This window comes from Scyliorhinus torazame, chromosome 11 (genome assembly GCF_047496885.1).
Source record: "Scyliorhinus torazame isolate Kashiwa2021f chromosome 11, sScyTor2.1, whole genome shotgun sequence".
Taxonomy (NCBI): Eukaryota; Metazoa; Chordata; class Chondrichthyes; order Carcharhiniformes; family Scyliorhinidae; genus Scyliorhinus; species Scyliorhinus torazame.
The window spans coordinates 192,989,447-193,016,987 of NC_092717.1; the positions used below are offsets into that span (position 1 = coordinate 192,989,447).

At 46.9% G+C, this 27,541-nt stretch overlaps 1 protein-coding gene across 3 annotated transcripts in view; it reads right to left on the reverse strand.

Moving 5' to 3' along the window:
* Positions 1-21,201: 21,201 nt before the first annotated feature.
* LOC140385748 (corticotropin-releasing factor receptor 2) overlaps positions 21,202-27,541 on the reverse strand; it is a 391,042-nt gene continuing 384,702 nt past the window's right edge. For all 3 annotated transcript variants that reach the window (XM_072468214.1, XM_072468215.1, XM_072468216.1), the window contains one exon: positions 21,202-27,144. In XM_072468214.1, the coding sequence (XP_072324315.1) occupies positions 27,004-27,144 (141 nt within the window). In that variant the 3' untranslated portion in view covers positions 21,202-27,003. The remainder of the gene's footprint in view (positions 27,145-27,541) is intronic.

Here is a 27,541-nt window from a genome sequence, read left to right on the forward strand (position 1 = left end):
AAATTCACTTATATCGAGAAATAAGTCAATTAATATGGGCAAATTGTTGGTAGATTTGCAACGTTAGTAGAGTTTGTCAGTATAGATTTGGTATTGTACCTGAAAATCCACCTTTCCCAGTCAGGATGACTTAGTACCACATCAGGCAATACGCTCACTTCACTAATCCATCAGAAAAGCTTATACTAATAAATGCAGTATCTGTGCATCTTACTGTGCAGAAGCTGTTCTGCTTGTGCCGATTAGGCTGGGATCAGTCTTACTGACCAGTTTGAGGCTCACCACTTCGACTTCAACTTGGTGGCAACACTGCAGCTACCAAGTTCAGTTCAAAATTCAAGGACACTCAAGGAGTGAGGGCGGCACGGTGGTTAGCACAAATGTGCAGGTTAGGTGGATTGGCCATTGTAATGTGCCACACAACTCCACATAACCTGCACATCCTCAGACACTGTGGGGCAATTTAGCTTTGCTAATCCGCCTCACCTGCACACCTTTGGACTATGGGAGGAAATCGGAGCACCCGGAGGAAACCCACGCAGACGCAGGGAGGATGTGCAAACTCCACACAAGGCCGGAAATGAACCCGGGTCCCTGGTGCTGAGAGGCCGCCATCACTCCTGGCAATGAGGCAGCCTCAGGTCTGATCTTGGGTCTGGACCTTTGCTGTTGAATTAGTTCCTGGACACCAAACACTGCGGACTAGTTGTAAAAGATTGTTGTAAAGACTCAACCATTCACTTATGCCCACTTTGGGAAGGACATCTGCCATCCTTACCTAGTCTGATTGGCTTTTAACCTTCTATGAAATGGTTTGGCGAGCCAGTTACGTCAGGACAAGGAATGGACAACAAATGCCAGTCTTGTCAATGATGACCATATCACAAGAATGAATTTAAACAGGTTTTCGTTAAATTCTGAATGCAGTTCAAAAAGTTCCCATGGTCAGATTTGAACCCCCATTCCCATGGTGGGATCTGAGCCCACACTCCCATGGCGGGATCTAAATCTCCATTCCCATGGTGGGATCTGAGCCCACACTCCCATGGCGGGATCTAAACCTCCATTCCCATGGTGGGATCTGAGCCCACACTCCCATGGCGGGATCTAAACCTCCATTCCCATGGTGGGATCTGAGCCCCCATTCCCATGTTGGGATCTGAGCCCACACTCCGATGGTGGGATCTGAGCCCCCATTCCCATGGTGGGATCTGAGCCCCCATTCCCATGGTGGGATCTGAATACCCATTCCTATTGTGGGAACTGAACTCCCATTACCATGGTGGGATCTGAACCACGATTCCCATGGTGGGATCTGAGCCCACACTCCGATGGTGGGATCTGAGCTCCCATTCCCATGGCGGGAGCTAAACCTCCATTCCCATGGTGGGATCTGAGCCCACACTCCCATGGTGGGATCTGAACCCCTTTTCCCATGGTGGGATCTGAGCTCCCATTCCCATGGTGGGATCTGAGCCCACACTCCGATGGTGGGATCTGAACCCCCATTCCCATGGTGGGATCTGAGCCCCCATTCCCATGGTGGGATCTGAGCCTCCATTCCCATGGTGGGACCTGAACCCCATTCCCATTGTGGGAACTGAACCCCCATTACCATGGTGGGATCTGAACCCCGATTCCCATGGTGGGATCTGAACCCACGCACCCATAGTGGGATCTGAAACCCCATTCCCACGGTGGGATCTGAGCCCCCTCTCCCATGGTGGGATCTGAACCCCCATTCCCATGGTGGTATCTGAGCCCCCATTCCCAAGGTGGGATCAGAGCCCCCACTCCCATGGTGGGATCTGAATCCCCACTCCCATTGTGGGATCAGAGCCCACATTCCTACGGTGGGATCTGAACCCACAATCCCATGGTGGGATTTGAACCCACAATCCCATGGTGGGATCTGAGCCCACATTCCCATGGTGGGATCTGAACCCACATTTCCATGGTAGGATCTGAACCCCCATTCCCATGGTGGGATCTCAACCCCCACTCCCATGGTGGGATCTGAACCCCCATTCCCATGGTGGGATCTGGACCCCCACTCCCATGGTGGGATCTGAATCCACACTCCCATGGTGGGATCTGAACCCCCATTCCCATGGTGGGACCTGAGACTCCATTCCCATGGTGGGATCTGAACCCCCGCTGCCATGGTGGGATCTGAAATCCCATTCCCATGGTGGGATCTGAACCCACACTCTCATGGTGGGATCTGAACCCACATTCCCATGATGGGATCTGAACCCCCATTCCTCTGGTGGGATCTGAACCCACACTCCCATGGTGGGATCTGAACCCACGCCCCCATGGTGGGATCTGAACCCACGCTCCCATGGTGGGATCTAAACCCACGTCCCCATGGTGGGATCTGAACCGCCATTCCCACGGTGGGATCTGAACCCACACTCCCATGGTGCGATCTGAGCCCCCATTCCCATGGTGGGATCTGAGCCCACATTCCCATGGTGGGATCTGAGCCCACGCTCCCATGGTGGGATCTGAGCCCACATTCCCATGGTGGGATCGGAGCCCACATTCCCATGGTGGGATCTGGGCCCACACTCCCATGGTGGGATCTGAGCCCACACTCCCATGGTGGGATCTGAGCCCACATTCCCATGGTGGGATCTGAGCCCACACTCCCATGGTGGAATCTGAGCCCCCATTCCCATGGTGGGATCTGAACCCACATTCCCATGGTGGGATCTGAACCCCCATTCCCATGGTGGAATCTGAACCCACATTCCCATGGTGGGATCTGAACCCCCACTCCCATGGTGGGATCTGAACCCACATTCCCATGGTGGGATCTGAATCCACATTCTCAGGACTATCAGTCCTGGCTTCTGCGATCTAATCCAGGAACATAACCACTACATTTAGGCAACTTTCAAGCTTCATGAGTTTAGCTTGTAGTCCCTCAAGTGTAGAGTGACCTTCTTTCTGCAGTATACAAAATAGACAATAGACAAAATGCACACAAACTATTGACCTTTTTTTCCGCGGGATGTGGGTGTCACTGGTAAGATCAGCACTTGTTGCCCATCCCTAATTGCCGTTGTCGTTAAGGAGCAACCACATGGCTTCATCTAGACTAGATTATGTAAAAACAGCAGATTTCCTTCACTAAAGGGCTCTGGTGAACAAGATGGGTTGTTAAACGACAATTGATGTTGGTCGCCATGGCCACCATTACCAAGACTAGCTTAATATTCCAGATTTATTCATTGAATGTAAATTCCACCAGCTGTTGTGGTGGGATTTGAACCGTCGTCCCCAGAGCACTAGCCTGCGGATCTGGAGTACTCGACAGCGACAGTGCTACTACACCACCATCTCCCCAACTCTGATGGCCAAATTAGGAATGACGGGAGATGATCTTAGAATGAGAGAAGAGATTGTTCAGGGCTGAAATAAGGAAGCACTTTTTCATACGAAGGACAATTGAAATGGAGAATTCTCATCCTCAAAAGGCTGTGGATGCCTTTAGTTAACTATGTGATATGCAGCTAGGCTGAGTAAAATGGAGTTGAGGTGCAGTTTGGCCATGATATGAATTGAATGGGAGAACAGGCTGAGAGGACTGATTATTCTTTTCTTTTATGTGCCAAATTGAGGGCCACTCACTCCCTCCATTCCTGCTTTCTCACTTGTTGATTGACTTCTTCGTGTGTACCTCTAGTATTTCCTGCGATCCTTTAGTGACACCCATCTGTCTCAAACTCCTTTCTCTGCAGCTCGGTAGTTTTATACCTGTTGTAGCAAACCCATTTTTGCTTTTACATAACAGATTACCACAACTGGTGGCATGGTGGCACAGTGGTTAGCACTGCTGCCTCACAGCGTCAGGGACTTGGGTGACTATCTGTGTGGAGTTTGCACATTCTCCCCGCATCAGCGTGGGTTTCTTCCAGATGCTCTGGTTTCTTCCCACAGTACAAAGATGTGCAGGTTTGGTGGATTGGCCATACTAACTTGCCCATTAGTGTCCAAAGGTTGCCTAAATTGCCAAAAGGTTAGGTGGGTTATAGGGATAGGATATGGGAGTAGGCCTGGGTAGGGTGGTCTTTCAGAGGGTTGGTGTAGACTTGATGGGCAGGATGGCTTCCTTCTGCACTGTTGGGATTCGATGAACCCTCTCTGTTTTTCTCCTAATGCCATCTGCTCCCAAGAGCAGTGAAACATGGAGGACTTTTCTTTTACTATTAATTTGTTATTCATTCCCCCCACCTTTTGAATATCCAAAAGTGGGTGACATGCAAGATGTTTTATTGGTGTCTGAATGAAATAATCCCTGCTGAGAAACCTTTAAAAAAAAATCAATGATCTGGGGCAATCATTTTCCCTTCGACCTGCCATGAAGAGTTTAGCACACTGGGCTAAATCGCTGGCTTTTAAAGCAGACCAAAGCAGCATGGTTCAATTCCTGTAACAGGTGCCGGAATGTGGCAACTAGGGGCTTTTCACAGTAACTTCGTTGAAGCCTACTCGTGACAGTAAGCAATTTTCATTTTTCAAGTGTGGCAAATTGGCAAAGGAGAAACTCCTTGGGAACAAATATGAGGATCAATCTGATAAAAATGGGTTTTAATATTTCTGTACACCAGTTTATGGAATTATTTTACTCATGATACAACAATTTATAGACATCCCACAGTGCAATTTGGACTGGTAATTTAAAAACATGGCCACTTTATCTTACTGTATAAAGAATATTTAAATGTTTTTCTAATACTTTATACTTTTATACGATTCACATATCGATTTTTCACATATACTCAAAAGTATATATGTCTCAAGAGAAACCTCCATTCTGTCTTCCCGATCATGTAGGGCAAAATCAAAATCACACAACAAACAAATGGCTTACGTGAGTTATGTGTTTCAAAGACATCATTATGTTGAGTAATTTGACTTTGGTTGTCACTGGGTCAAAATCCTGGAACTCCCTCTCCAACACCACTATGGGTGCACCAATGTCAGACCATATCACATGGCCTGCAGCGATTCAAGAATGCAGTTCACCACCACCTGCTCAAAGGCACTGAGGGATGGCCGATCAATGCTGGCCTCGCCAACGATGCCCCCATCCCATGAAAGAATAAAAAAGAATTAGGTTTAGCTGTGGTGCTGCTTAAAGCTAAATAGCCACCAAAACTGACAATTCACTTTGATAAGAAGTCACTTGGATAAAAAGAGAAGATGCTGGATAAACCCAGCAGGTCTGGCAGCATCTGTGGAGAGAGTTAATGTTTTGAGTCCATCTGGCTCTTCTTCAGAGTTAATGAGAGGGAGAAATGTGAAGGATTTTACACTGTTTAAGCGGGGCTGGATCAGGTGGAGCAAAATAGAAGGTCAGGGATAGGTGGCAGCTAGGAGGAATTTGACAATGATGGGCACAGGACAAATGGAATGTCAATGGTAGTGTTAAAGATGAAAGAAGATGCTGAATGTAGCATTAAGGTAAAAAAAAAAGTCAGCTCTCTATGAAAGCAAAACATAAGAACAAGTGACAGATTGCCCTGGGGGGCTGTTGGGATGAAAAATTTGGATTAAAAAATGGGGTTGGAGGAAGGAGGAGCTCAGAGGGGGTAAGACGCACATAAGAACATAAGAACTAGGAACAGGAGTAGGCCATCTGGCCCCTCGTGCCTGCTCCGCCATTTAATGAGATCATGGCTGATCTTTGTGGACTCAGCTCCACTCTCCGGCTCGTACACCATATCCCTGAATCCCTTTATTCTTTAGAAAGGTATCTATCTTTTTCTTAAAAACGTTTAAAGAAGGAGCCTCAACTGCTTCACTGGGCAAGGAATTCCAGAGATTCACAACCCTTTGGGTGAAGAAGTTCCTCCTACACTCCGTCCTAAATCTACTTCCACTTATTTTGAGGCTATGCCCCCTAGTTCTGCTTTCCCCGACCAGTGGAAACAACCTGCCCGCATCTATCCTATCTATTCCCTTCATAATTTTATATGTTTCAATAAGATCCCCCCCCGCATCCTTCTAAACTCTAATGAGTACAGTTCCAGTCTACTCAACCTCTCATCATAATCTAATCCCCTCAACTCTAGGATCAACCTAGTGAATCTCCTCTGCACTCCCTCCAGTGCCAATATGTCCTTTCTCAGGTAAGGAGACCAAAACTGAACACAATACTCCAGATGCGGCCTCACCAACACCCTATACAATTGCAGCATAACCTCCCTAGTCTTGAACTCCATCCCTCTAGCAACGAAAGACAAAACTCGATTAGCCTTCTTAATCACCTGTTGCACCTGCACATCAACTTTTTGCGACTCGTGCACCAGCACACCCAGGTCCCTCTGCACAGCAGCATGTTTTAACATCTTACCGTTTAAATAATAATCCATTCTGCTGTTATTCCTCCCAAAATGGATAGCCTCACACTTGGAAACATTGAATTCCATCTGTCAGACCCGAGCCCATTCACCTAACCTATCCAAATCCTTCTGCAGACGTCCGGTATCCTCTGCACTTTTTGCTTTACCACTCATCTTAGTGTCGTCTGCAAACTTTGACACATTGCACTTGGTCCCCAACTACAAATCGTCTATGTAAATTGTGAACAACTGCGGGCCCAACACTGATCCTTGAGGGACCCCACTAGTTACAGGTTGTCAACCAGAGAAACACCCATTTATCCCCACTCTCTGCTTTCTGTTAGTTAACCAATCCTCTACCCATGCTACCACTTTGCCCTCAATGCCATGCATCTTTAGTTCATGCAGCAACCTTTTGTGTGGTTCCTTGTCAAAAGCTTTCTGGAAATCCAGATATACCACATCCATTGGCTCCCCGTTTACTGCATTGGTAACGTCCTCAAAACATTCTACCAAATTAGTCAGACACGACCGACCCTTTGTGAACCCATGCTGCGGCTGCCCAATGGGACAATTTCCCTCCAGGTGCCCCGCTATTTCCTCCTTAATGATAGATTCCAGCATTTTCCCTACAACCGAAGTTAAGCTTACCGGCCTATAATTACCCGCTTTCTGCCAACCTCCTTTTTTAAACAGTGGTGTCACGTTTGCAACTTTCCAATCCTCTGGGACCAGAAGAACATAAGAACATAAGAACTAGGAGCAGGAGTAGGCCATCTGGCCCCTCGAGCCTGCTCCACCATTCAATGAGATCATGGCTGATCTTTTGTGGACTCAACTCCACTTTCCGGCCCGAACACCATAACCCTTAATCCCTTTATTCTTCAAAAAACTATCTATCTTTATCTTAAAAACATTGAATGAAGGAGCCTCTACTGCTTCACTGGGCAAGGAATTCCATAGATTCACAACCCTTTGGGCGAAGAAGTTCCTCCTAAACTCAGTCCTAAATCTACTTCCCCTTATTTTGAGGCTATACCCACTAGTTCTGCTTTCACCCGCCAGTGGAAACAACCTGCCCGCATCTATCCTATCTATTCCCTTCATAATCTTATATGTTTCTATAAGATCCCCCCTCATCCTTCTAAATTCCAACGAGTACTGTCCCAGTCTACTCAACCTCTCCTCGTAATCCAACCCATTCAGCTCTGGGATTAACCTAGTGAATCTCCTCTGCACACCCTCCAGTGCCAGTACGTCATTTCTCAAGTAAGGAGACCAAAACTGTACACAATACTCCAGGTGTGGCCTCACTAACACCTTATACAATTGCAGCAGAACCTCCCTAGTCTTAAACTCCATCCCTCTAGCAATGAAGGACAAAATTCCATTTGCCTTCTTAATCACCTGTTGCACCTGAAATCCAACTTTTTGCGACTCATGCACTAGCACACCCAGGTCTCTCTGCACAGCAGCATGTTTTAACATCTTACCGTTTAAATAATAATCCCTTTTGCTGTTATTCTTACCAAAATGGATAACCTCACATTTGTCAACAATGTATTCCATCTGCCAGACCCTAGCCCATTCACTTAGCCTATCCAAATCCCTCTGCAGACTTCCAGTATCCTCTGCACTTTTTGCTTTACCACTTATCTTAGTGTCGTCTGCAAACTTGGACACATTGCCCTTGGTCCGCAACTCCAAATCATCTATGTAAATTGTGAACAGTTGTGGGCCCAACACTGATCCCTGAGGGACACCACTAGCTACTGATTGCCAACCAGAGAAACACCCATTAATCCCCACTCTTTGCTTTCTATTAATTAACCAATCCTCTATCCATGCTACTACTTTCCCCTTAATGCCATGCATCTTTATCTTATGCAACAACCTTTTGTGTGGCACCTTGTCAAAGGCTTTCTGGAAATCCAGATATACCACATCCATTGGCTCCCCGTTATCTACTGCACTGTTAATGTTCTCAAAAAATTCCACTAAATTAGTTAGGCACGACCTGCCCTTTATGAACCCATGCTGCGTCTGTCCAATGGGACAATTTCCATCCAGATGCCTCGCTATTTCTTCCTTGATGATAGATTCCAGCATCTTCCCTACTACCGAAGTTAAGCTCACTGGCCTATAATTACCCGCTTTCTGCCTACCTCCTTTTTTAAACAGTGGTGTCACGTTTGCTAATTTCCAATCCGCCGGGACCACCCCAGACTCTCGTGAATTTTGGTAAATTATCACTAGTGCATTTGCAATTTCCCTAGCCATCTCTTTTAGCACTCTGGGCTGCATTCCATCAGGTCCAGGAGACTTGTCTACCTTTAGCCCCATTAGCTTGCCCATCACTACCTCCTTGGTGATAACAATCCTCTCAAGGTCCTCACCTGTCATAGCCTCATTTCCATCAGTCACTGGCATGTTATTTGTGTCTTCCACTGTGAAGACCGACCCAAAAAACCTGTTCAGTTCCTCAGCCATTTCCTCATTTCCCATTATTAAATCTCCCTTCTCATCCTCTAAAGGACCAATATTTACCTTAGCCACTCTTTTTTGTTTTATGTATTAGTAGAAACTTTTACTATCTGTTTTTATATTCTGAGCAAGTTTACTCTCATAATCTATCTTACTCTTCTTTATAGCTTTTTTAGTAGCTTTCTGTTGCCCCCTATAGATTTCCCAGTCCTCTAGCCTCCCACTAATCTTTGCTACTTTGTATGTTTTTTCCTTCAATTTGATACTCTCCCTTATTTCCTTAGATATCCACGGTCGATTTTCCCTCTTTTTACCGTCCTTCCTTTTTGTTGGTATAAAGCTTTGCTGAGCACTGTGAAAAATCAATTGGAAGGTTCTCCACTGTTCCTCAACTGTTTCACCATAAAGTCTTTGCTCCCAGTCTACCTTAGCTAGTTCTTCTCTCATCCCATTGTAATCTCCTTTGTTTAAGCACAAAACACGAGTGCTTGATTTTACATTCTCACCCTCCATCTGTATTTTAAATTCCGCCATATTGTGATCGCTCCTTCCGAGAGGATCCCTAACTATGAGATCCTGAATCAATCCTGTCTCATTACACAGAACCAGATCTAGGACCGCTTGTTCCCTCGTAGGTTCCATTACATACTGTTCTAGGAAACTACCGCGGATACATTCTATAAATTCCTCCTCAAGGCTGCCTTGACCCACCTGGTTAAACCAATCAACATGTAGATTAAAATCCCCCATGACAACTGCTGTGCCATTTCTACATGCATCTGTTATTTCTTTGTTTATTGCCTGCCCCACCATAATGTTACTATTTGGTGGCCTATAGATTACTCCTATCAGTGACTTTTTTGCCTTACTATTCCTGATTTCCACCCAAATGGATTCAACCTTATCCTCCATAGCACCGATGTCATCCCTTACTGTTGCCCGGATGTCATCCTTAAATAACAGAGCAACACCACCTCCCTTACCATCCACTCTGTCCTTCCGAAAAGTTTGATACCCTCGGATATTTAACTCCCAGTCGTGACCATCATTTAACCATGTTTCAGTAATGGCCACTAAATCATAGTAATTCACGATGATTTGCGCCATCAACTCATTTACCTTATTCCGAATACTACAAGCATTCAGGTAAAGTACACTTATGTTGGCTTTTTTACCTCTGTTCTTAATCTTACCACCTCGATCAGTAACCTCTCCTAAGTTATATTTCCTCTTAACCTTTCTCCTAATTTTCCTTGTCGTCGAACCCATATCTTCCTGTAACAACCTGCCGCGTCGCTTACCATTAATGTTTTCACTTCCCGTTTTATTTCTTTTAGTATTCCTGGTCCTATTCACTGAGCTCCCCTCAGTCACTGTACCTTGTACTGTCGCCCATTTTGATTTTTGACTATGGCTTCTCTGCCTTACACTTTCCCCCTTACTGCCTTTTATTTCTGTCCCTGTTTTACTACCTTCCAACTTCCTGCATCGGTTCCCAACCCCCTACCACATTAGTTTAAACTCTCCCCAACAGCTCTAGCAAACACCCCCCTAGGACATCGGTTCCAGTCCTGCCCAGGTGCAGACCGTCCGGTTTGTACTGGTCCCACCTCCCCCAGAACCGGTTCCAATGTCCCAGGAATTTGAATCCCTCCCTCTTGCACCATCTCTCGAGCCACGTATTCATCCTCTCTATCCTGACATTCCTACTCTGACTAGCTCGTGGCACTGGTAGCAATCCTGAGATTACTACCTTTGAGGTCCTACTTTTTAGTTTAACTCCTAGCTCCCTAAATTCAGCTTGTAGGACCTCATCCCATTTTTTACCTATATCGTTGGTGCCTATGTGCACCACGACAGCTGGCTGTTCACCCTCCCCCCCGAGAATGTCCTGCAGCTGCTCCGAGACATCCTTGACCCTTGCACCAGGGAGGCAACATACCATCCTGGAGTCTCGATTGCGTCCGCAGAACCGCCTGTCTATTCCCCTTACAATTGAGTCCCCTATCACTATAGCCCTGCCATTCTTCTTCCTGCCCAGCTGCGCAGCAGAGCCAGCCATGGTGCCATGAACCTGGCTGCTGCTGCCTTCCCCTGGTGAGCCATCTGCCTCAACAGTATCCAAAGCGGTATATCTGTTTTGCAGGGAGATGACCGCAGCGGACACCTGCACTGCCTTCCTACTCTTGCTCTGTCTTTTGGTCACCCATTTACTATCTCCCTCAGTACCTTTCACCTGTGGTGTGACCAACCCGCTAAACGTGCTATCCACGACGTCCTCAGCATCGCGGATGCTCGAGAGCCGTCAAGCGGTCTAACAGGAGCTGCAACTGGACACTCGTCTCGCACGTGAAGGAGCCAGGGACAGTGGACGTGTCCCTGAGCTCCCACATCGCACACGAGGAGCATGACACGGGTCTGAGATCTCCTGCCATGTCTTAAACCTTTGGTTAACTTCAACAATTTCAATTGCCCCCCCCAAAAATTGAAATAAATAAATAAACAACAAAGAAAAAAATCTATAAATATACCAATGAAAATAAACAGAACAACAGAAACACTACTTACCAGTCACAAAAAGCACTTCCTCCCCACCCAGCTTCGAATTCCCACCTCGATTCAAATTCCCAAACTCACTCTTTGCTGTCTCACTCTGGCTGTGGCTTCTCTGGCTCACTGGGAGAACTCACTGGGAGTGAGTTTACAAGTGGCTCTTTTTAAACTGTCCTGAATTGACTCCCCTCCCCCACCTGCTTTTAGATCAAAGTAGATTAAAGTGACTGACATTTAACTGCCAACCAGTTATGTGAGTGGGTGGGGCAGCCCTTGTTAACCTACACTGCACAATACTAGCTTAATTACCCCACCCCAGAGTCTAGTGAATTTTGATAAATTATCACTAGTGCGTTTACAATTTCCCTAGCCATCTCTTTTAACACTCTGGGATGCATCCCATCAGGGCCAGGAGACCTGTCTACCTTTAGCCCCATTAGCTTGCCCAATACTGCCTCCTTAGTGATTACAATCATCTCAAGGTCCTCACCTATCTTATCTTTATTTCCATCAGTCACTGGCATGTTATTTGTGTCTTCCACTGTGAAGACTGACCCAAAAAACCTGTTCAGCTCCTCAGCCATTTCCCCGTCTCCTATTATTAAATCTCCCTTCTCATCTTCCAAAGGACCAATATTTACCTTAGCCACTCTTTTTTGTCTTATATATTTGTAGAAGCTTTTACTATCTGCTTTTATGTTCTGAGCCAGTTTACTTTCATAGTCTACCTTACTCTTCTTTATAGCTTTTTTAGTAGCTTTCTGTTGTCCCCTAAAGACTTCCCAATCCTCTAGTCTCCCACTAATTTTTGCCACTTTGTATGTTTTTTCCTTCAATTTGATACTCTCCCTCACCTCCTTAGATATCCATGGTCGATTTTTCCCCTTTCTACCGTCTTTCTTTTTTGTCGGTATGAACCTTTTCTGAACACTGTGAAAGATCGCTCGGAAGGTTCTCCACTGTTCCTCAACTGCTTCACCATGAAGTCTTTGCTCCCAGTCTACCTTAGCTAGTTCGTCTCTCATACCATAGGAATCGCCTTTGTTTAAGCACAAAACACTAGTGTTTGATTTTACCTTGTCATCCTCCAACTGTATTTTAAATTCCACCACATTGTGGTCGCTCCTTCCAAGAGGATCCCGAACTATGAGATCATTAATCAATCCTGCCTCATTACACAGGACCAGATCTAGGACCGCTTGTTCCCTCGTAGGTTCCATTACATACTGTTCCAGGAAATTATCCCGGGCACATTCTATAAACTCCTCCTCAAGGCTGCCTTTACCAACCTGGTTGAACCAATCGATATGCAGATTAAAATCTCCCATGATAACCGCTGTACCATTTCTACATGCATCTGTTGTTTCTTTGCCTATTGCCTGCCCTACCATCCTGCTACTATTTGGTGGCCTACAGACTACTCCTATCAGTGACCTTTTCGCCTTACTATTCCTGATTTCCACCCAAATTGATTCAACCTTGTCCTCCATAGCACCAATATCATCCCTTACCATTGCCCGGATGCCATCCTTAAACAACAAAGCTACACCACCGCCCTTACCGTCCATTCTATCCTTTCGTATAGTCTGATACCCTTGGATATTTAACTCCCAGTCGTGACCATCTTTTAACCATGTTTCAGTAATGGCCACTAAATCATAGTCATTCACGATGATTTGCGCCATCAACTCATTTACCTTATTTCGTATACTACGAGCATTCAGGTAAAGTACACTTATGCTGTTTTTTATGTCTTTGTTATGAATCCTAACACCTTGATCAGTAACTTTTTGCAAATTATTTTTCCTCTTACCCTTTCTCCTAATTTTCCTTGTCTTTGAACCCATATCTCTACATAATAACCTGTCGCGTAACCTGCTGCCTTGATCTCCATTAACCATTATACTGTCCATAGTTTTACACTTCCCTTCCCCCCAACTTGCTAGTTTAAAGTCCTTGTGACCAACCTATTTATCCTATTCGCTAGAACACTGGTCCCAGAATGGTTCAGGTGAAGACCGTCCCAACGGTACAGGTCCCTCCTGCCCCAGTACTGATGCCAATGCCCCATGAAATGGAATCCCTCTTTCCCGCACCACTCCTTTAGCCACGTGTTAACTTCCCTAATTTTCTCAACCCTATGCCAATTGGCACGCGGCTCGGGTAGTAATCCAGAGATTATAACCCTGGAGGACCTGTTCTTTAATTTAGTCCCTAGTGTTTGATAATCCCCAAACAGGTCCTCTTTCCTAGTCTTACCTATGTTGTTAGTCCCAATGTGGACCACAAGAACTGGATCCTCCCCCTCCCTCTCCAAAATCCTTTCAAGCCGATCAGAGATGTCCCTCACCCTGGCACCGGGCAGGCAACATACCATGCGGGACTCTCGATCTGGCTTACAAAGGATGCCATCAATCCCCCTAATTATAGAATCCCCTACAACTACCGCTTGTCTTTTTGCTCCCCCCTCTTGAATGGCTTCCTGTACCATGGTGCAGTGGTCAGTCAACGCAACCTCCCTACACCCCTCTTCCTCATCCACACAGGGAGCAAGTACCTCATACCTGTTGGACAAGGTCAAGGGCTGAGGCTCCTCAACTCCTAAACTCAGGATCCCCCTACCTGCCTCCCTTGCAGTCACACCACTCTGTCCCTGACCACTGTCCGAATTAACAGTGCTTATTCTACCGGGCGTGACTGCCTCCTGAAACAAAGCGTCCAGGTAATTTTCCCCCTCCCTGATGTGCCACAGTGTGTGCAGCTCGGTCTCCAGCTCATCAATTCTGAGCCGAAGTTCCTCGAGCAGCCAACACTTGCTGCAGATGTGGTCACTGACGGTCTCAATGGGATCCACCAGTTCCATCATCATACAGCAACAGCACATCACCTGTCCAGCCACATTCAATTAGTTAATTAATTTAAATAATAATTAAAAAACATTTTTTTTTTGTATAACCTCAAGGATAAACCCGAACACCAACAAAAACACAGCCCTCTCTCGCCACTCACCCGAACTCAGTCACTCACCTAAACTCAGATGCACTCTGTTCCAATCAGCACTCCATGACTAAAGGCACTCCTGCCACACCTTTTGTGCACTCACCTCTCCCAGCACTGTCCAGGCTCTCTCCTCCCGTGCTTTTAAAATCTCCCGGCTCTCTCCTCTCGCGCTGTTTTCGCTGTCCCGGCTCTCTCCTCCGGCGCTTTTTAAATCTCCCGGCTCTCTCCTCCCGCGCTGTTTTCGCTGTCCCGGCTCTCCCTCTTCTCGCGCTGTTTTCGCTGTCCCGGCTCTCTCTCCTCTCGCGCTGTTTTCGCTGTCCCGGCTCTCTCCTCCCACGCTTTGTAAATCTCCCAGCTCTCTCCTCCCGCGTTGTTTTCGCTGTCCCGGCTCTCTCTCCTCTCGCGCTGTTTTCGCTGTCCCGGCTCTCTCCTCTCGCGCTGTTTTCGCTGTCCCGGCTCTCTCCTCCTGCGCTTTTTAAATCTCCCGGCTCTCTCCTCCCGCGCTGTTTTCGCTGTCCCGGCTCTCGCTGCTCTCGTGCTGTTTTCGCTGTCCCGGCTCTCTCTCCTCTCGTGCTGTTTTCGCTGTCCCGGCTCTCTCTCCTCTCGCGCTGTTTGTGGCGAGGGAGCAGAGGTGCCGGTTAGGGGCTGGTTTAGCTCACTGGGCTAAATCACTGGCTTTTAAAGCAGACCAAGGCAGGCCCGCAGCACGGTTCAATTCCCGTACCAGCCTCCCCGAACAGGCGCCGGAATGTGGCGACTAGGGGCTTTTCACAGTAACTTCATTGAAGCCTACTCGTGACAATAAGCAATTATCATTATCATCACAAGTTCAAAGCAAGTTCTGGGCCAGTGCGGAGCTCAGATCCAGGCAGGCAGCTAGACCAGGAAGACCAGGTTCACCAACCTCCCCCTGAGAGAGAGAAGAAAAGTAAAGTAAGAAAAAGAAAAAAGGGGGGAAAGAGGTTACAGTGAGGAACATAACGGTTCCTTGGTGTGTGTAAAAGAAAAGCTGACTTCCGTGTACCAGCAATGGTGATGTGCTGAGCAGACGCACATCAGGTGGCTCCCCTCCAAGCCGGGACAAACAAAAAAGGCACTTTTCGTCGAATTTTGCCCAAATTGTAAAGGAAAAGAATCCCTCAATCGCAAAAGAAGGGCAAACAAGAAAAGATGCCAGCAAATGGAGCTCGAGGGGCTGAAGAGACGGAGGAAGCAACGGAAAGAGCCACGACCAGCAGGCGGACGAGACGGCAGACATACGAGGTGAAGGGGCCCCGGTCGCCCAGGAGAGTGGACGGCCAGCGACCCAGGCATCGGTCTCCACCCCCCCCCCCAACATAACAACCACCACCTGGAAATGGATGGAAGAGCTTCGTGATGCAGGAGCTGACCGCCATGAAGGAGGTGATCAGGGTAGAAACCCAGGTGACGGTCAAGGTGGTGGTGGCAGAAGTGGTGGCTACCATGCATAAGGCAATTGATGGACTGGGGAAGAAAGTGGCGACTCAGGAGAGAACTATCTTCGACCTGGAAAAGGCCTCGACGGACCAGAGTGACAGAGTTGTTGCCCTGGAGGCAGAAAAGTTGGTGCCGGTCCAGGAGAACTGAAAGTCGAGGACCCGGAGAACAAGTCCCGACGACAAAATATCCAGTTCGTGGGCGTGCCCGAAGGTATCGAGGGCAAAGACCCAACGCCTATATCGCCCAAATGCTGGGCAAGTAGTCAGGAGAGACAGGTTCCCCAAACCCCCTGAGCTTGACTGAGCGATCAAGTCGCTCAGACCTAAAACCTCAGGCCGGGGAGCAGCCAAGGGCAATTATCGCAGAGCTCCACTGATACAAGGACTGTGAGAGGATTCTGCGGTGGGCATGGCAGATAAAAGCGTGCACCTGGGAAGGACACAAGATCAGAATTTACCAGGACATTGGGGCAGAGGTAGCAAAACGAAGGGCCGAGTTTAACCAGGCAAAATCGGCCCTGTACAAGGACGGGGTACATTTCGGTATGATGTTCCCAGGTAGGCTCTGGGTCACGTACCAAAAACAAGAAGACTACTTTAACTCCCCGGAGGAAGCAAATGAATTCGAGTAAATAGCCTGGGCAAGGGACAGGCAGGGCAACAATGAGAGTTGTGCAGGGAAAGACTGAAAGATCAAAAGACACATTGGACAGTGAGCATGTTTGCGCAGCACTGCGCTGCCTCTTTCCGACCATAAATGAATGACTGGGTCATAGATAGAAGTGGGGACTGGGGAAGGCAGGTGAGGGTTTAAACAGGGAAAACAGGCAGTCAGTGGGCATAAGGGAGGGCTAGGCCAGTCCCGGGTGGGGGGCCACCACACACTAGCAGAAATAGCCAGCACGGGAAGCAAGGGGGACCACGGCACACCTCCCGGTAGGGAGGGAGCGGGGGGGGGGGGGGGGGGTTGGGGGCAAAGGGATGAGGAAGGGGAAAGCACAGGGGGAGATGGGTAAAGGACAATGCAGTGAAGGGGGGTGGGGGGAAAGGAATGCAAAGGAACAGAACAGGGCTGAGGAGTTGGGTTCTGCAAGACCTTCGGCGAGTGAGGAACAGGCTGAAGAAACAAGATGGCGTCGCATGCAGCCACTTTGGAGGGTCCCTAAATGAAGGGAGACACCGGAGAGCAGGGGCGTACACGCAGTTGGCAGCCGTGTTGGGTGCCCCCTGGACAAAGCGGAACCCCGGAGTGCAGGGGTCCGGCCTCATGGTGAGAATGGCAACCGTGGCTATTTTGGACGGCCCCCTGACAAAGCGGAACCCCGGAGTGCAGGGGCTCATCCATCAGGTAAGGAGGGTGAACCCACAGGAACAGGGGGACAAAAGCCCCCTACCAGGATTCTCACCTGGAATGTTAGGGGACTTAATGGCCCGGTGAAAAGATCCAGAGTCTTTGCTCACCTGAGAAGCTGACATAGTCTTCCTGCAGGAACCACGCCTGAGGGTGAAGGACCGACTGTGGGTAAGAAAGGGCTGGATGGGACAGACATACCATTCATGGTACGGGACGAGAGCTAGGGGAGTAGCCATATTTATCAGTAAGAGGACGAGGTTCACGGCGACAAGGACGGCCACGGACCAATGGGGACGGTACATCATGGTCAGCGGTGTCCTGGACGGGGCACCGGTAGTTCTGATGAATGTGTACGCGCCCAACTGGGACGACACAGTCATCATAAAAAAGACCATGGTGGAAATCCCCGACGCTGATACGCACCGACTGATCATGGGCGAGCGACTTCAATTGTGGACAGGACCCACAGACAGACTGATCGGGGAAAAGGGACGGCCATGGCTAGGGAACTGGGAACATTCATGGAGCAGATGGGGGCGGTGGACCTGTAGCCGTTCCTACACCCCGGTGAGAGATAATTCTCATTCTTTTCGCCAGTCTACAAAGCATACTCGTGAATAGACTTCTTTGCAGTGGGGAAAGAGGTGCTTCCAGGAATAGTAAGAGCGGAATACTCTACGATAATTATCTCCGACCACGCTCGACATTACATGGATGTGAGTTTGGAGATGCGTCATGCCCAGCGCCCCTCATGGAGATTGGACAGACCTGCTGGCCGACAAAGGCTTCTGCCACAAAATATCACAAGCCATAGGCGAGTATGTTACAAATAACCGGAACGGGGAAGTCTAACCTTCTACCTTCTGGGAGGCACTGAAGGCAGTGATTAGGGGAGAGATTATAGCCTACAAGGCTCAAACAGATAGGGAAGAGAGGGCAACAACTGATCGACTCCCTTCTGGAGGTCGACAGAAAATACTCCAAGGCCCCGACCTTCTGCATTGTAAATTCTATGATTCTTAGAGCTTCTGGTGGAGAGGAAAAAGCTAGATGGATTTTAACCTGCTATCTACCAGGAAAGCAGTGCACCAACTCCGCCAGACACGAAGGGTCTTCTACGAACACGGGGAAAAGTCTGGCTGCCCACTGGCTCACCAGATGGGAAAGCGACAGCCACAAGGGAGATAGTGCAGGTGAAGGATAGCAGAAGCAGACTGGTAATCGAGCAAAAAGAGGTCAACCGAGCGTTCGAGACCTTCTACCGAGGGGTGTACACCTCCGAGCCGCCTGATGGGGATGCGGAGATGAACCGGTCCCTCAATGGACTGGACATGCCAGTCATGGGGGACGATAGGTGGGGGGAGCTGGAAACACCAATAGGACTGGAAGAGATCATGGACAGCATCAGCTCCATGCAGGCTGGGAAGGCGCCAGGACCTGACGGGCTTCTATAAGAAGTTTGCACCAGTCCTGGTCCTACACCTATGGGACATGTTCACAGACTCACTAGTGAGGGACACCCTGCCTCCTATGCTAACAAAGGCCACGATATTGCTGATACCCAAAAAAGACAAGTACCCGATGGAATGTGGATCACACAGGCTCATTTCGCTGCCAAGATACTCGCGAAAGTCCTGGCCAAAAGACTGGAGAACTGAAGAGATGGGATGTGCACTCGCTTTCCCTGGCGGGGAGGGTGCAGACGATCAAGTTGAATGTACTGCCAGGGTTCCTCTTCTTGTTGAGATCCATACTGATCTTCATCCCCAAGGCCTATTTCCCCAAAGTAGACAAAATGATGATGGCATTTCCGGGGTGGGGCGGGGTGGGAGGGGTGGTGTGAGAACCAGAGGATCCCCAAGTCGATGCTGCAAAGGAGGAATAACATGGGCGGACTCGCCCTGCCAAATCTACAGTACCACCACTGGGAGCCCACAGCCGAGAGGGTAATGTGATGGATACAAGAGCCAAACACAGAATGGGTGAGGCTGAAGGAGTCCTGCTGCAAGGGAACGACCCTCCGAGCCCTCGTCACAGCAGCGCTTCCATCCCCCCCATCAAAGTACACATCCAGCCCAGTGATGGCAGCCACACTGAAGATGTGGAACCAAATGAGGCAGCATTTTGGTCCAGATGTTCTCCATGGCCCCCATCTGCGGTAACCACAAATTCCCGCCAGCCATGCTTGACCGCACCTTTACAAAATGGAGACAGGACGGGGGGAATGCTAGCAGTTAAGGGCCCTTACATAGGGGACAGACCAGCAACCTTGGACGAGCTGACGGAGGACCTGGACATGCTGATGGGACAGGAGTTCAGGCACCTCCAAATCAAACATTTTTTCCCAAGGAGAGAGCAAAGTACCTCAGGACCCTGAGAGATACTCTCCTAGAGGAACTAATCAACAGACAGTAAGGAGGGGAGGAACTGTGGGAACATATACAGACCATTGCTGGACAGGGCAAGACTACCATTGGACAAAGTTAGACGGAAATGGGAGGACGAATTGAAGCTGAGAAGTGGGTTGGAGCAAGGAACTGAGCAGGGCCAACTCCACCTCCTCCTGTAGCTCCTCCTGTGCTAGGCTAAGCCTCATGCAGTTTAAAGTGGTGCACAGAGCCAAGTGCCTAGAACCCGAATGAGCAGGTTCTTCCCGGAGGTGGAGGGCAAATGTGAATGATGCCAAGGACGGACATGTGGACATGAGATGAAGATGGTGAATTGAAATAGTGACAGGAAGGTCAGGGTCATGCTTGCGAACTGAGAAAATGTGTTCTGCAAAGCGATCACACAGTCTGCGTTTAGTCTCCCCAGTGTGGCGGAGACCACATTGGCAGCAGCGAATACAGTAAACCAAACTGGGGGTGCAAGTGAAATGCTGCATCGCCTGAAAGGAGTGTTTTGGGCCTTGGAACGTGAGGAGGAGCAGGTAAAGGGGTAGATGTTACACCTTCTGGAATTGCATGGAAAGGCGCCATAGGAAGAGGAAATGGTGGTGGAGGGATAGTCCAGGGTGTCACAGAGGGTGTGATCCCTGCGGAATGCTGATGTTAGTGGCATCATGCTGGAGTTGGCGGAGGCTGATCCTTTGAATGCAGAGGGTGGTGGGTGTGAAAAGTGAGGACAAGGGGACTCATGGTTCTGGGAAGGAGTGAGGACAGAGGTCTAGGATAGGGTCAGGCACTGTTGACTGCCCTGTCATCCACAGTGGTGGTGGTAGGGGGTGACACCTCGGTTCAGGAGACAGGCAGATAAGACAGAAGGCCATTTTGGAAGGTAGCATCATTGGAACAGATGTGACAGAAGAGAAACTGAAAGAATTGGATGGAGTCCTTACAGGAAGTTACTAGGATAAGGTGCTTGACATGAACCATGTATGAAACATATATTTTAACTGAAACTGGTTGCTGCTGAGAAGACATATTGCCAATGTATCATGAGACAGACTTCTTAATTGCTTCAAATGTATCCATACCAATTTAAAACTTCACTGAATTCCTGGTTACTAATGGAGCTTTGCCTGCCAAGTGCATGCATGTGAGTTTTGGGTCAGACGTTTACTGTGTTGGACTGTGATGGTTCCTGGAAGTAAATAGCTTGCCGATACTTACACATGAGTTTTTCTCCCACTTGGGTGGCACCTGAATGATGATACCATGCCCTATTTTGGGTGGTCATTTTAAGAAAGGAAAAGATAACATCGGGAAGGATTTTCCATTATTTGCGCAGAGTGCTTGGAGAACTTGCCTGTAGCTCACAGGCTGCCCATCCAGCTTGTCTCATCACATTTTGCAGCAGAAGAAATCTCCCGGCATGGCCCATGTCGTCACATTGGTGGTCTGAGGCTGTTGCCGGTTCATCGCCCTAATCTGTGACAATACACCCCCCCCCCCCCCAACGGATGAACATTCCCTCCCAATGGAGCACCCCAGATGGGCCCCCTGCCAAGGTGCAATGCTGCAGGGCAGTGCCAGGGTACTGTGCAGGCATGTGTCTCCCCGGGGGCTACATGTACTTGTGCACCACTGGCATGTTCCCTTTGCCTGGTTCACATTTTGCAAAATCAGTTATAAACCTCATTGATGTGACATCACTCTAGCAAATGGGGATCTTCTAATATGGGCGGAACATACGGTGGGGAAGCTCTTTAATTAGGTTAATTTATTGAAATAAGTCTCCCAACTCGCTGGGGGGACACCTTGCCAGATCACCAGCGTAGGAGTGGGGAAAGTCAGAAAATGAGATCTCGCTGGAGAGATTCTCATTTTCCGAGTCTCGTGATAATTTGCACCCACATTGCCATTTGTGCTCGGGGCGATAAAGGTGCAAAATGGCGGCCAACAACACAAAGTGCCTGTGTCTCAAGTGACATTGAAACAATTCAATCTTCACACCAGGTTCTTTCTTTTGATATTTTTATGTATATCATCTCTTTGAGATCGAACTATTTATATGAATCCTTTCTTCTTCTTAGGATTTGAGTCTATTTTTGCTCTATTAAAAAAAAAGCCACAAATATTTCAATTCCATGTAATAAATATTTTTCTAATCTTGACAGAGAAGCATATAATTTAAAAACATTGTAACATCCTATGTGACCGTGACAAAAGTAAACAATTCCGCCTCATCCTTTTCAACGTGGCTGCAGACGCTAACAAGTTTAGCCACACCGTCCTCCTCCAATGCCTTTCCACTGTTGTCCAGCTGGGTGCGCCTGCTTCACCGGATTCCATTCTTACCTGTCTAATCATAGCCAAAGAATCATCTGCAATTGTTTCTCATCCCGCCCCTGTACCATTACCTCTTGTGTTCCCATAGATCTCTTCTTGGACCCCTCTTATTTGTTATGTATATGCTGCTCCTCAGTGACATTATCTAAAAAAAAAGTGTTAGTTTACTCATGCACACTGACAACAGCCCAACTCTCTCTCAGCTCAACTCCCTCCGCTGTTCCAGCTAGTCAGATTGCTTGTTCAACATCCTTTACTGGATAAGAATAAACTTCCTCCACTTGAATACTGGGAATGCCAAAACCGCTGTTTTTGGTTCTCACCACAAACTCAGTTCCCTAGCTAGTGACTCCAATGCTCTCTCCAGTCACTGACAGAGGCTGAAACAACCTGATTGCAACCTTGGCATCATATTGACCTGCAGATGTATCTCCAACCAGTAACATCGTCCAACTCTGCCTCTGCCTGTCTGCTGCTGAAGCCTTCATCTATGACTTTGATATCACCATCCATAAACTTGAATTAATTGAAAAGATTAACTTTACAGCAAGTCCCATTCACCCATCACCCTGGTGCTCCGAGTTAATTAACACCTCAATTTTAAATTGCTTATCCATAATTTTGCATCTTCCACAAAGCTCCGTAAAGCTGAGATATCAATGTTCTTCTAATTCTGGCTTCTAGAGCTTCCCCAGTTTTACTCATTGGTGGCTATGCTTTCAGATGCACTGGAATTCCCTCCCTAAATCTCTCTGCCTCTCAACCTCTTTCCTCCTTTTGGAACGCTGCCCCAATATCTCGTTGTGTATCTCAGTATCAAATTTAATTTAGAATGCACATGTGAAGCACCTTGAGGCATTTTAGTAGAAGTTCTACACAAATACAAGCTGTTGTACCCGGAGTAGGATATCCAAAGCTCAAGCCTTGTCCTTCCAATAGATCATGCTTGACTTGTACCGCAACTCAATATATTTGCCTTTGCTCCATATTCCTTAATATCCCGGCCGAGTAAAATTCTATGATGTTAAAGGATCTTGATGATTTAGGATTCATCCACCTCTGTGTCCAATGATAAGAACAGCTAACTAGTTCCACAAAAGTCATAAAGGACATGTCACGAATTATGAAATATAAATACAAACAGGATGGATTTCCTGAGTTTTGAGGGTCAAGTAATTTTGTCCGGGGGCCACATGTGGCATACAACCCAGAGTTTGGAAATTTCTTAACTTATAATACACACAAGGTTACACACAGCCCAAAATATTTAAATCTACCCTCTTAAAAGTTCATAAAAGCAACATGAAACAGTGTGGACATTTCAATAAAATCTCTCTAAGCAGCTACCAATAGCATTACATGGCTTATATTTCATTCATAAGTTTATTACTCCAATGTGCAAAAGGACCAAAATTAGGGGCCACGGAATAAAATAGTCACTCACAAATCCAATAAAAATTCAGGAAAAATCTTTCCCCAGTGAGTGGTGAGAATGTGGAAATCCCCACCACAGGGAGTGGTTGATGCAAATTTTAAAAAAATGATTTCACAGAAGGTGGCTGTCGCTGGCTAGGCCAACATTTATTGTCCCATCCCCAATTGCCCTCAAGAAAGTGGCGGTACGCCACCTTCTCGAGCTGCTGCAGTCCCTGTGGTATAAGTATACCCACAGTGCTGTTCAGAAGCAGTTCCAGGATTGGCCCCAGTAACAGTGAAGGAACGATGAGTCTCAAGCCAGGATGGTGGCCTGAAGAATTTGCAGGTCGTGGTGTTCTCGTATATCTGCTGCCCTTGTCATTATTGGTGGTAGAGGCCACAGGTTTGGAAGCTGCTTGCATTGGAGGATTGGTGAGTTGCTGCAGTGCACCTTGTAGCTGGTACACACTGCTGCCACTGTGCATCAACAGTGGAGGGAGTCAATGTCGAAAGTGGTGGTGGGGTGCCAATAGAAGTTGGATTAATTTAAGGAGAGGCTACAGAGACATTAAAGGAGGAGGGAATACAGAGTTATGCAGATAGAATTAGTTGAAGGATGGCCGAAGACTCGAGTAGAGCACAAACAGCCTGTGGACTGTTTGGCTTGAATGGCCTGTTTCTGTGCAGTAAATTGTATGTAATATGTTTATGCATTTAGGTGGTGAAGATGGGATTGCCTTCTAAATGCTCATCCTGCTTATACAGCACTCAGTTAACTACAATGATTTTCCAGCGTGATTTAGGAAATCTGATGAATGCTTAAGGTCCATTGTGCAGAATATCATCAAAAATAATCTTTTACTTTCATTTGGAATGAAAAGGCAAGTCAAAAATTCTATGAAACTGCCCTCTTCCTTTGACAACTTCCGCAACTCTCCCCTTACCTCGAGTATGGAATAATGATATTTGATTATTGTAAAGCATTTGATTTAACTTTCCAGACAAACAGAATTGGTCTTTATTTACTCAAGAAACCTAGGTGAAGGCTTATCGTGTCAGATAGCGGAAAGAGAGAAAAGGAGGACCTTACATTTCATAGAATTTACAGTGCAGGAGGAGGCCATTTGGCCTATCGAGTCTGTATCGGCCCTTGGAAAGAGCACCCCAACCAAGCTCACACCTCCACCCCATCAACCCAGTAACCCCACCCAACCTTTTTGAACACTAAGGGCAATTTAGCATGGCCAATCCATCTAGCCTGCACATCTTTGGACTGTGGGAGGAAACCAGAGCACCCGGAGGAAAACCTCGCACACACCGGGAGAATGTGCAGATACCACACAGTCAGTGAATCGAACATGGGACCCTGGAGCTGTGAAGCAACTGTGCTAATCATCTTTCATTCTCACTCCACAGTATAAATATTTCCCACTTTCTCTGTATTATAGCTTTGACAAAGGGTCATCTGGACTTGAAACGTTAGCTCTTTTCTCTCCCTAAAGATGCTGCCAGACCTGCTGAGATTTTCCAACATTTTCTTTTTGGTTTCAGATTTCAGCATCTGTTGTAATTTGTTTTTATCCATGTGCTAACCACTGTGCTACCGTGTTTGCCCTCAACGTAGCTCCCTAATACATCCTCAGTTTATTCCAATTATTACTATTGAAATGAGGACACTGTAAGGCGGACAAACCTTTTTGTACCACGCAAGATCTCACAGAAGCAAATGACACTGATTTATTTTCGATGGGTTGATTGCGGGAGAAATGTTGGCAAGGACTAAAAATGGTAGGAAGAGAAAATAATGAAAGGAAAGTAGAGGACAGAAAGTCCCAAATCTAGGTTTTTAATTTGCCTGCGGACAGGTGGAGGACGGGATGGCTGAGTTGAAGCAGTTTGAAATCCTGTGAAAACAAAGCTACGATGGGAGATAAGGTGATGAGTCATAATTTAAGCATGGCCAGGATGCGATTGTTTGCAGTTTTAAAAAAAGACACACCCAGCCACTACTATCAATTTCCATGGGGATCACAGGATTTGTAATACGTAGGTAGATAGTGGAACATGTAAATCCTTAACATGCCATGGTCAAAAGTGCACTCAGTGGTAACCTCGCAACATTCATCTATGCTTCATGAAAAATAGCTATAAATATAAGAAAATGCTGCCTAAATATCCTGACCTTTTTTGGTGTAAATATCATTACAATTGTTAACATTATATACTAAGCAAGCCACTTTTAACATGTAGCAATAGCTAACTATTTGGGATTAGATATCTCACCCAAAGAGGAAATGACACTAAACTGCAAAGGAAAGACTGAAGCTCACATAACAAGAAGTTTTGATAAGGTGTGAATTGGCTCAGTAATAATCAATTCATTTGGGGAATGGCTATACAGCAGGTAATCTTTATTCCCAAGTGATTCTTCTATTTCTCTGTATCTAGTTAGCTGCCACTAGGAGGTAACTCCCTTGATGTGGTCTCATCGTGTGTCTTCTAAATTGCTGGTAATCTAGCTCGGCCTCAACATTGAGTGTGCAGATTATAGGTCAGTTCAATTCGGACGATCATCTCAATTGTGAACAGGCCAACAGCTGTAAAAATCGGTTCTAGGTAGGTGTTTCAGGGCTGAAGACTGAGTGATCTTGTGTCCTGAAACGTTCAGAAATATCAATGGATCAATTCCAAATACTCACTCAATTGGGTCAATTGATTATTAACTGACCGTGGTCCACAATATTTCACTATTCAGCAAAATAAAAGTAATGCAATAGACTACAAATTGTCTTCTTTCATTTCTACTGTTGAGCAAGACATGTTCTAGTTAGCACTGCATCTGTGATGCACAGTGTGCTTTTTCTTCATTCATGGAACCTAATGATCCATCCATTTTCAATTTCTACTGGTTTTGGACCAGTGATTTAACACAAAATTCTTTCATCCCTGTAGATAACACAGAGTTCTGTTGCATTTCACTGCTGGGTGAATGCTATTTGATGGATTAGGTGTCCTTTTTACATATGGGGCTTGCAACATCCAGCAGGCAGCTTGGAAAGGATTCATTGTACGGTGTGGAAGTTGGAATAGATCTTCATCCCTTCAAAATTTCTCTCAAACTGGATTAATGTTTTGAACCTTGAGTATTCTTCTTGGCGACATCAGAAGCCAACATTTGTTTTCTTCTGTCTCCTTATTCTATGGATTCCCAGGAGGCAATGCATGGTAGTTTTTGAGAAGGAAATTAGGCATTTGTACATGAGATCAGTGATGTAAGATGAAAGCTGAAAGGATAATGCTTTGAGATAGCCTTCATTCTGGCCCTGAAATTATGACATTCCCCCACGCCAGAGTTTGACTGTAGACAGAGATACGCGAGCTGCAAACTGCATCACAATTACCACTGGACCAATATCAATGCAGCCTCACTCACGTTCCCCGCTTTGCCATTTTGGTGTTGTATGTTGAAGGAAAGTTACAGTCTGCCCAACTCCTGGACACCAGTTCAATTTTGTTGTGGTGGGCCTTGCGTTTTCGGCTTCTCTTGCTCACTGTTGCATGTTTTAAATGTGTACAGCAATCCACAAACAAACCAATCACCTCAGTGTTGAAGGAAAACTCAAAAGAAAAGACTGCTGAGTTTTGTTGAGTCAGACACCAGTTGTCTGTTTTATGCTGTGAAAACTGATTCTCGTGGGCGACGTGGGTATAGACATAGCCCGTGTTACTCGCACTCTGAGAGCGTGGTTATCTTGCCACCGATGCCATCTCTTTCTTGCAGCAGAACGTACCTGAAAGCAAATGGACAATTTCATTTGTATGTTTGGTACTTCTGAACCTTTCAGCAACTAGTTGGTTTCAGGAACTTCTACAATTTAGAAAAAGCAAAATACCGTGGGTGCTGGAAATCTTAAATAAAAACATTAAGATGCTGGATAAACTCAGCAGGTCCAACAGGATCTATGAAGAGAGAAACAGAGTTAACATACATACATCGAAAATAGAAGCAGGAGGAGGCCTTTCGGCCCTTCAAGGCTGCTCCGCTATTCATTATGATCTTGGCTGATCATCAAGTTAAATCCCTGATCCCACCTTCCCCCATATCCCTTGACCCCTTTAGCCCCAAGAGCTACATACAATTCCTTCTTGAATTTACCAATGTTTTGGCCTCAACTACTTTCTGTGTTA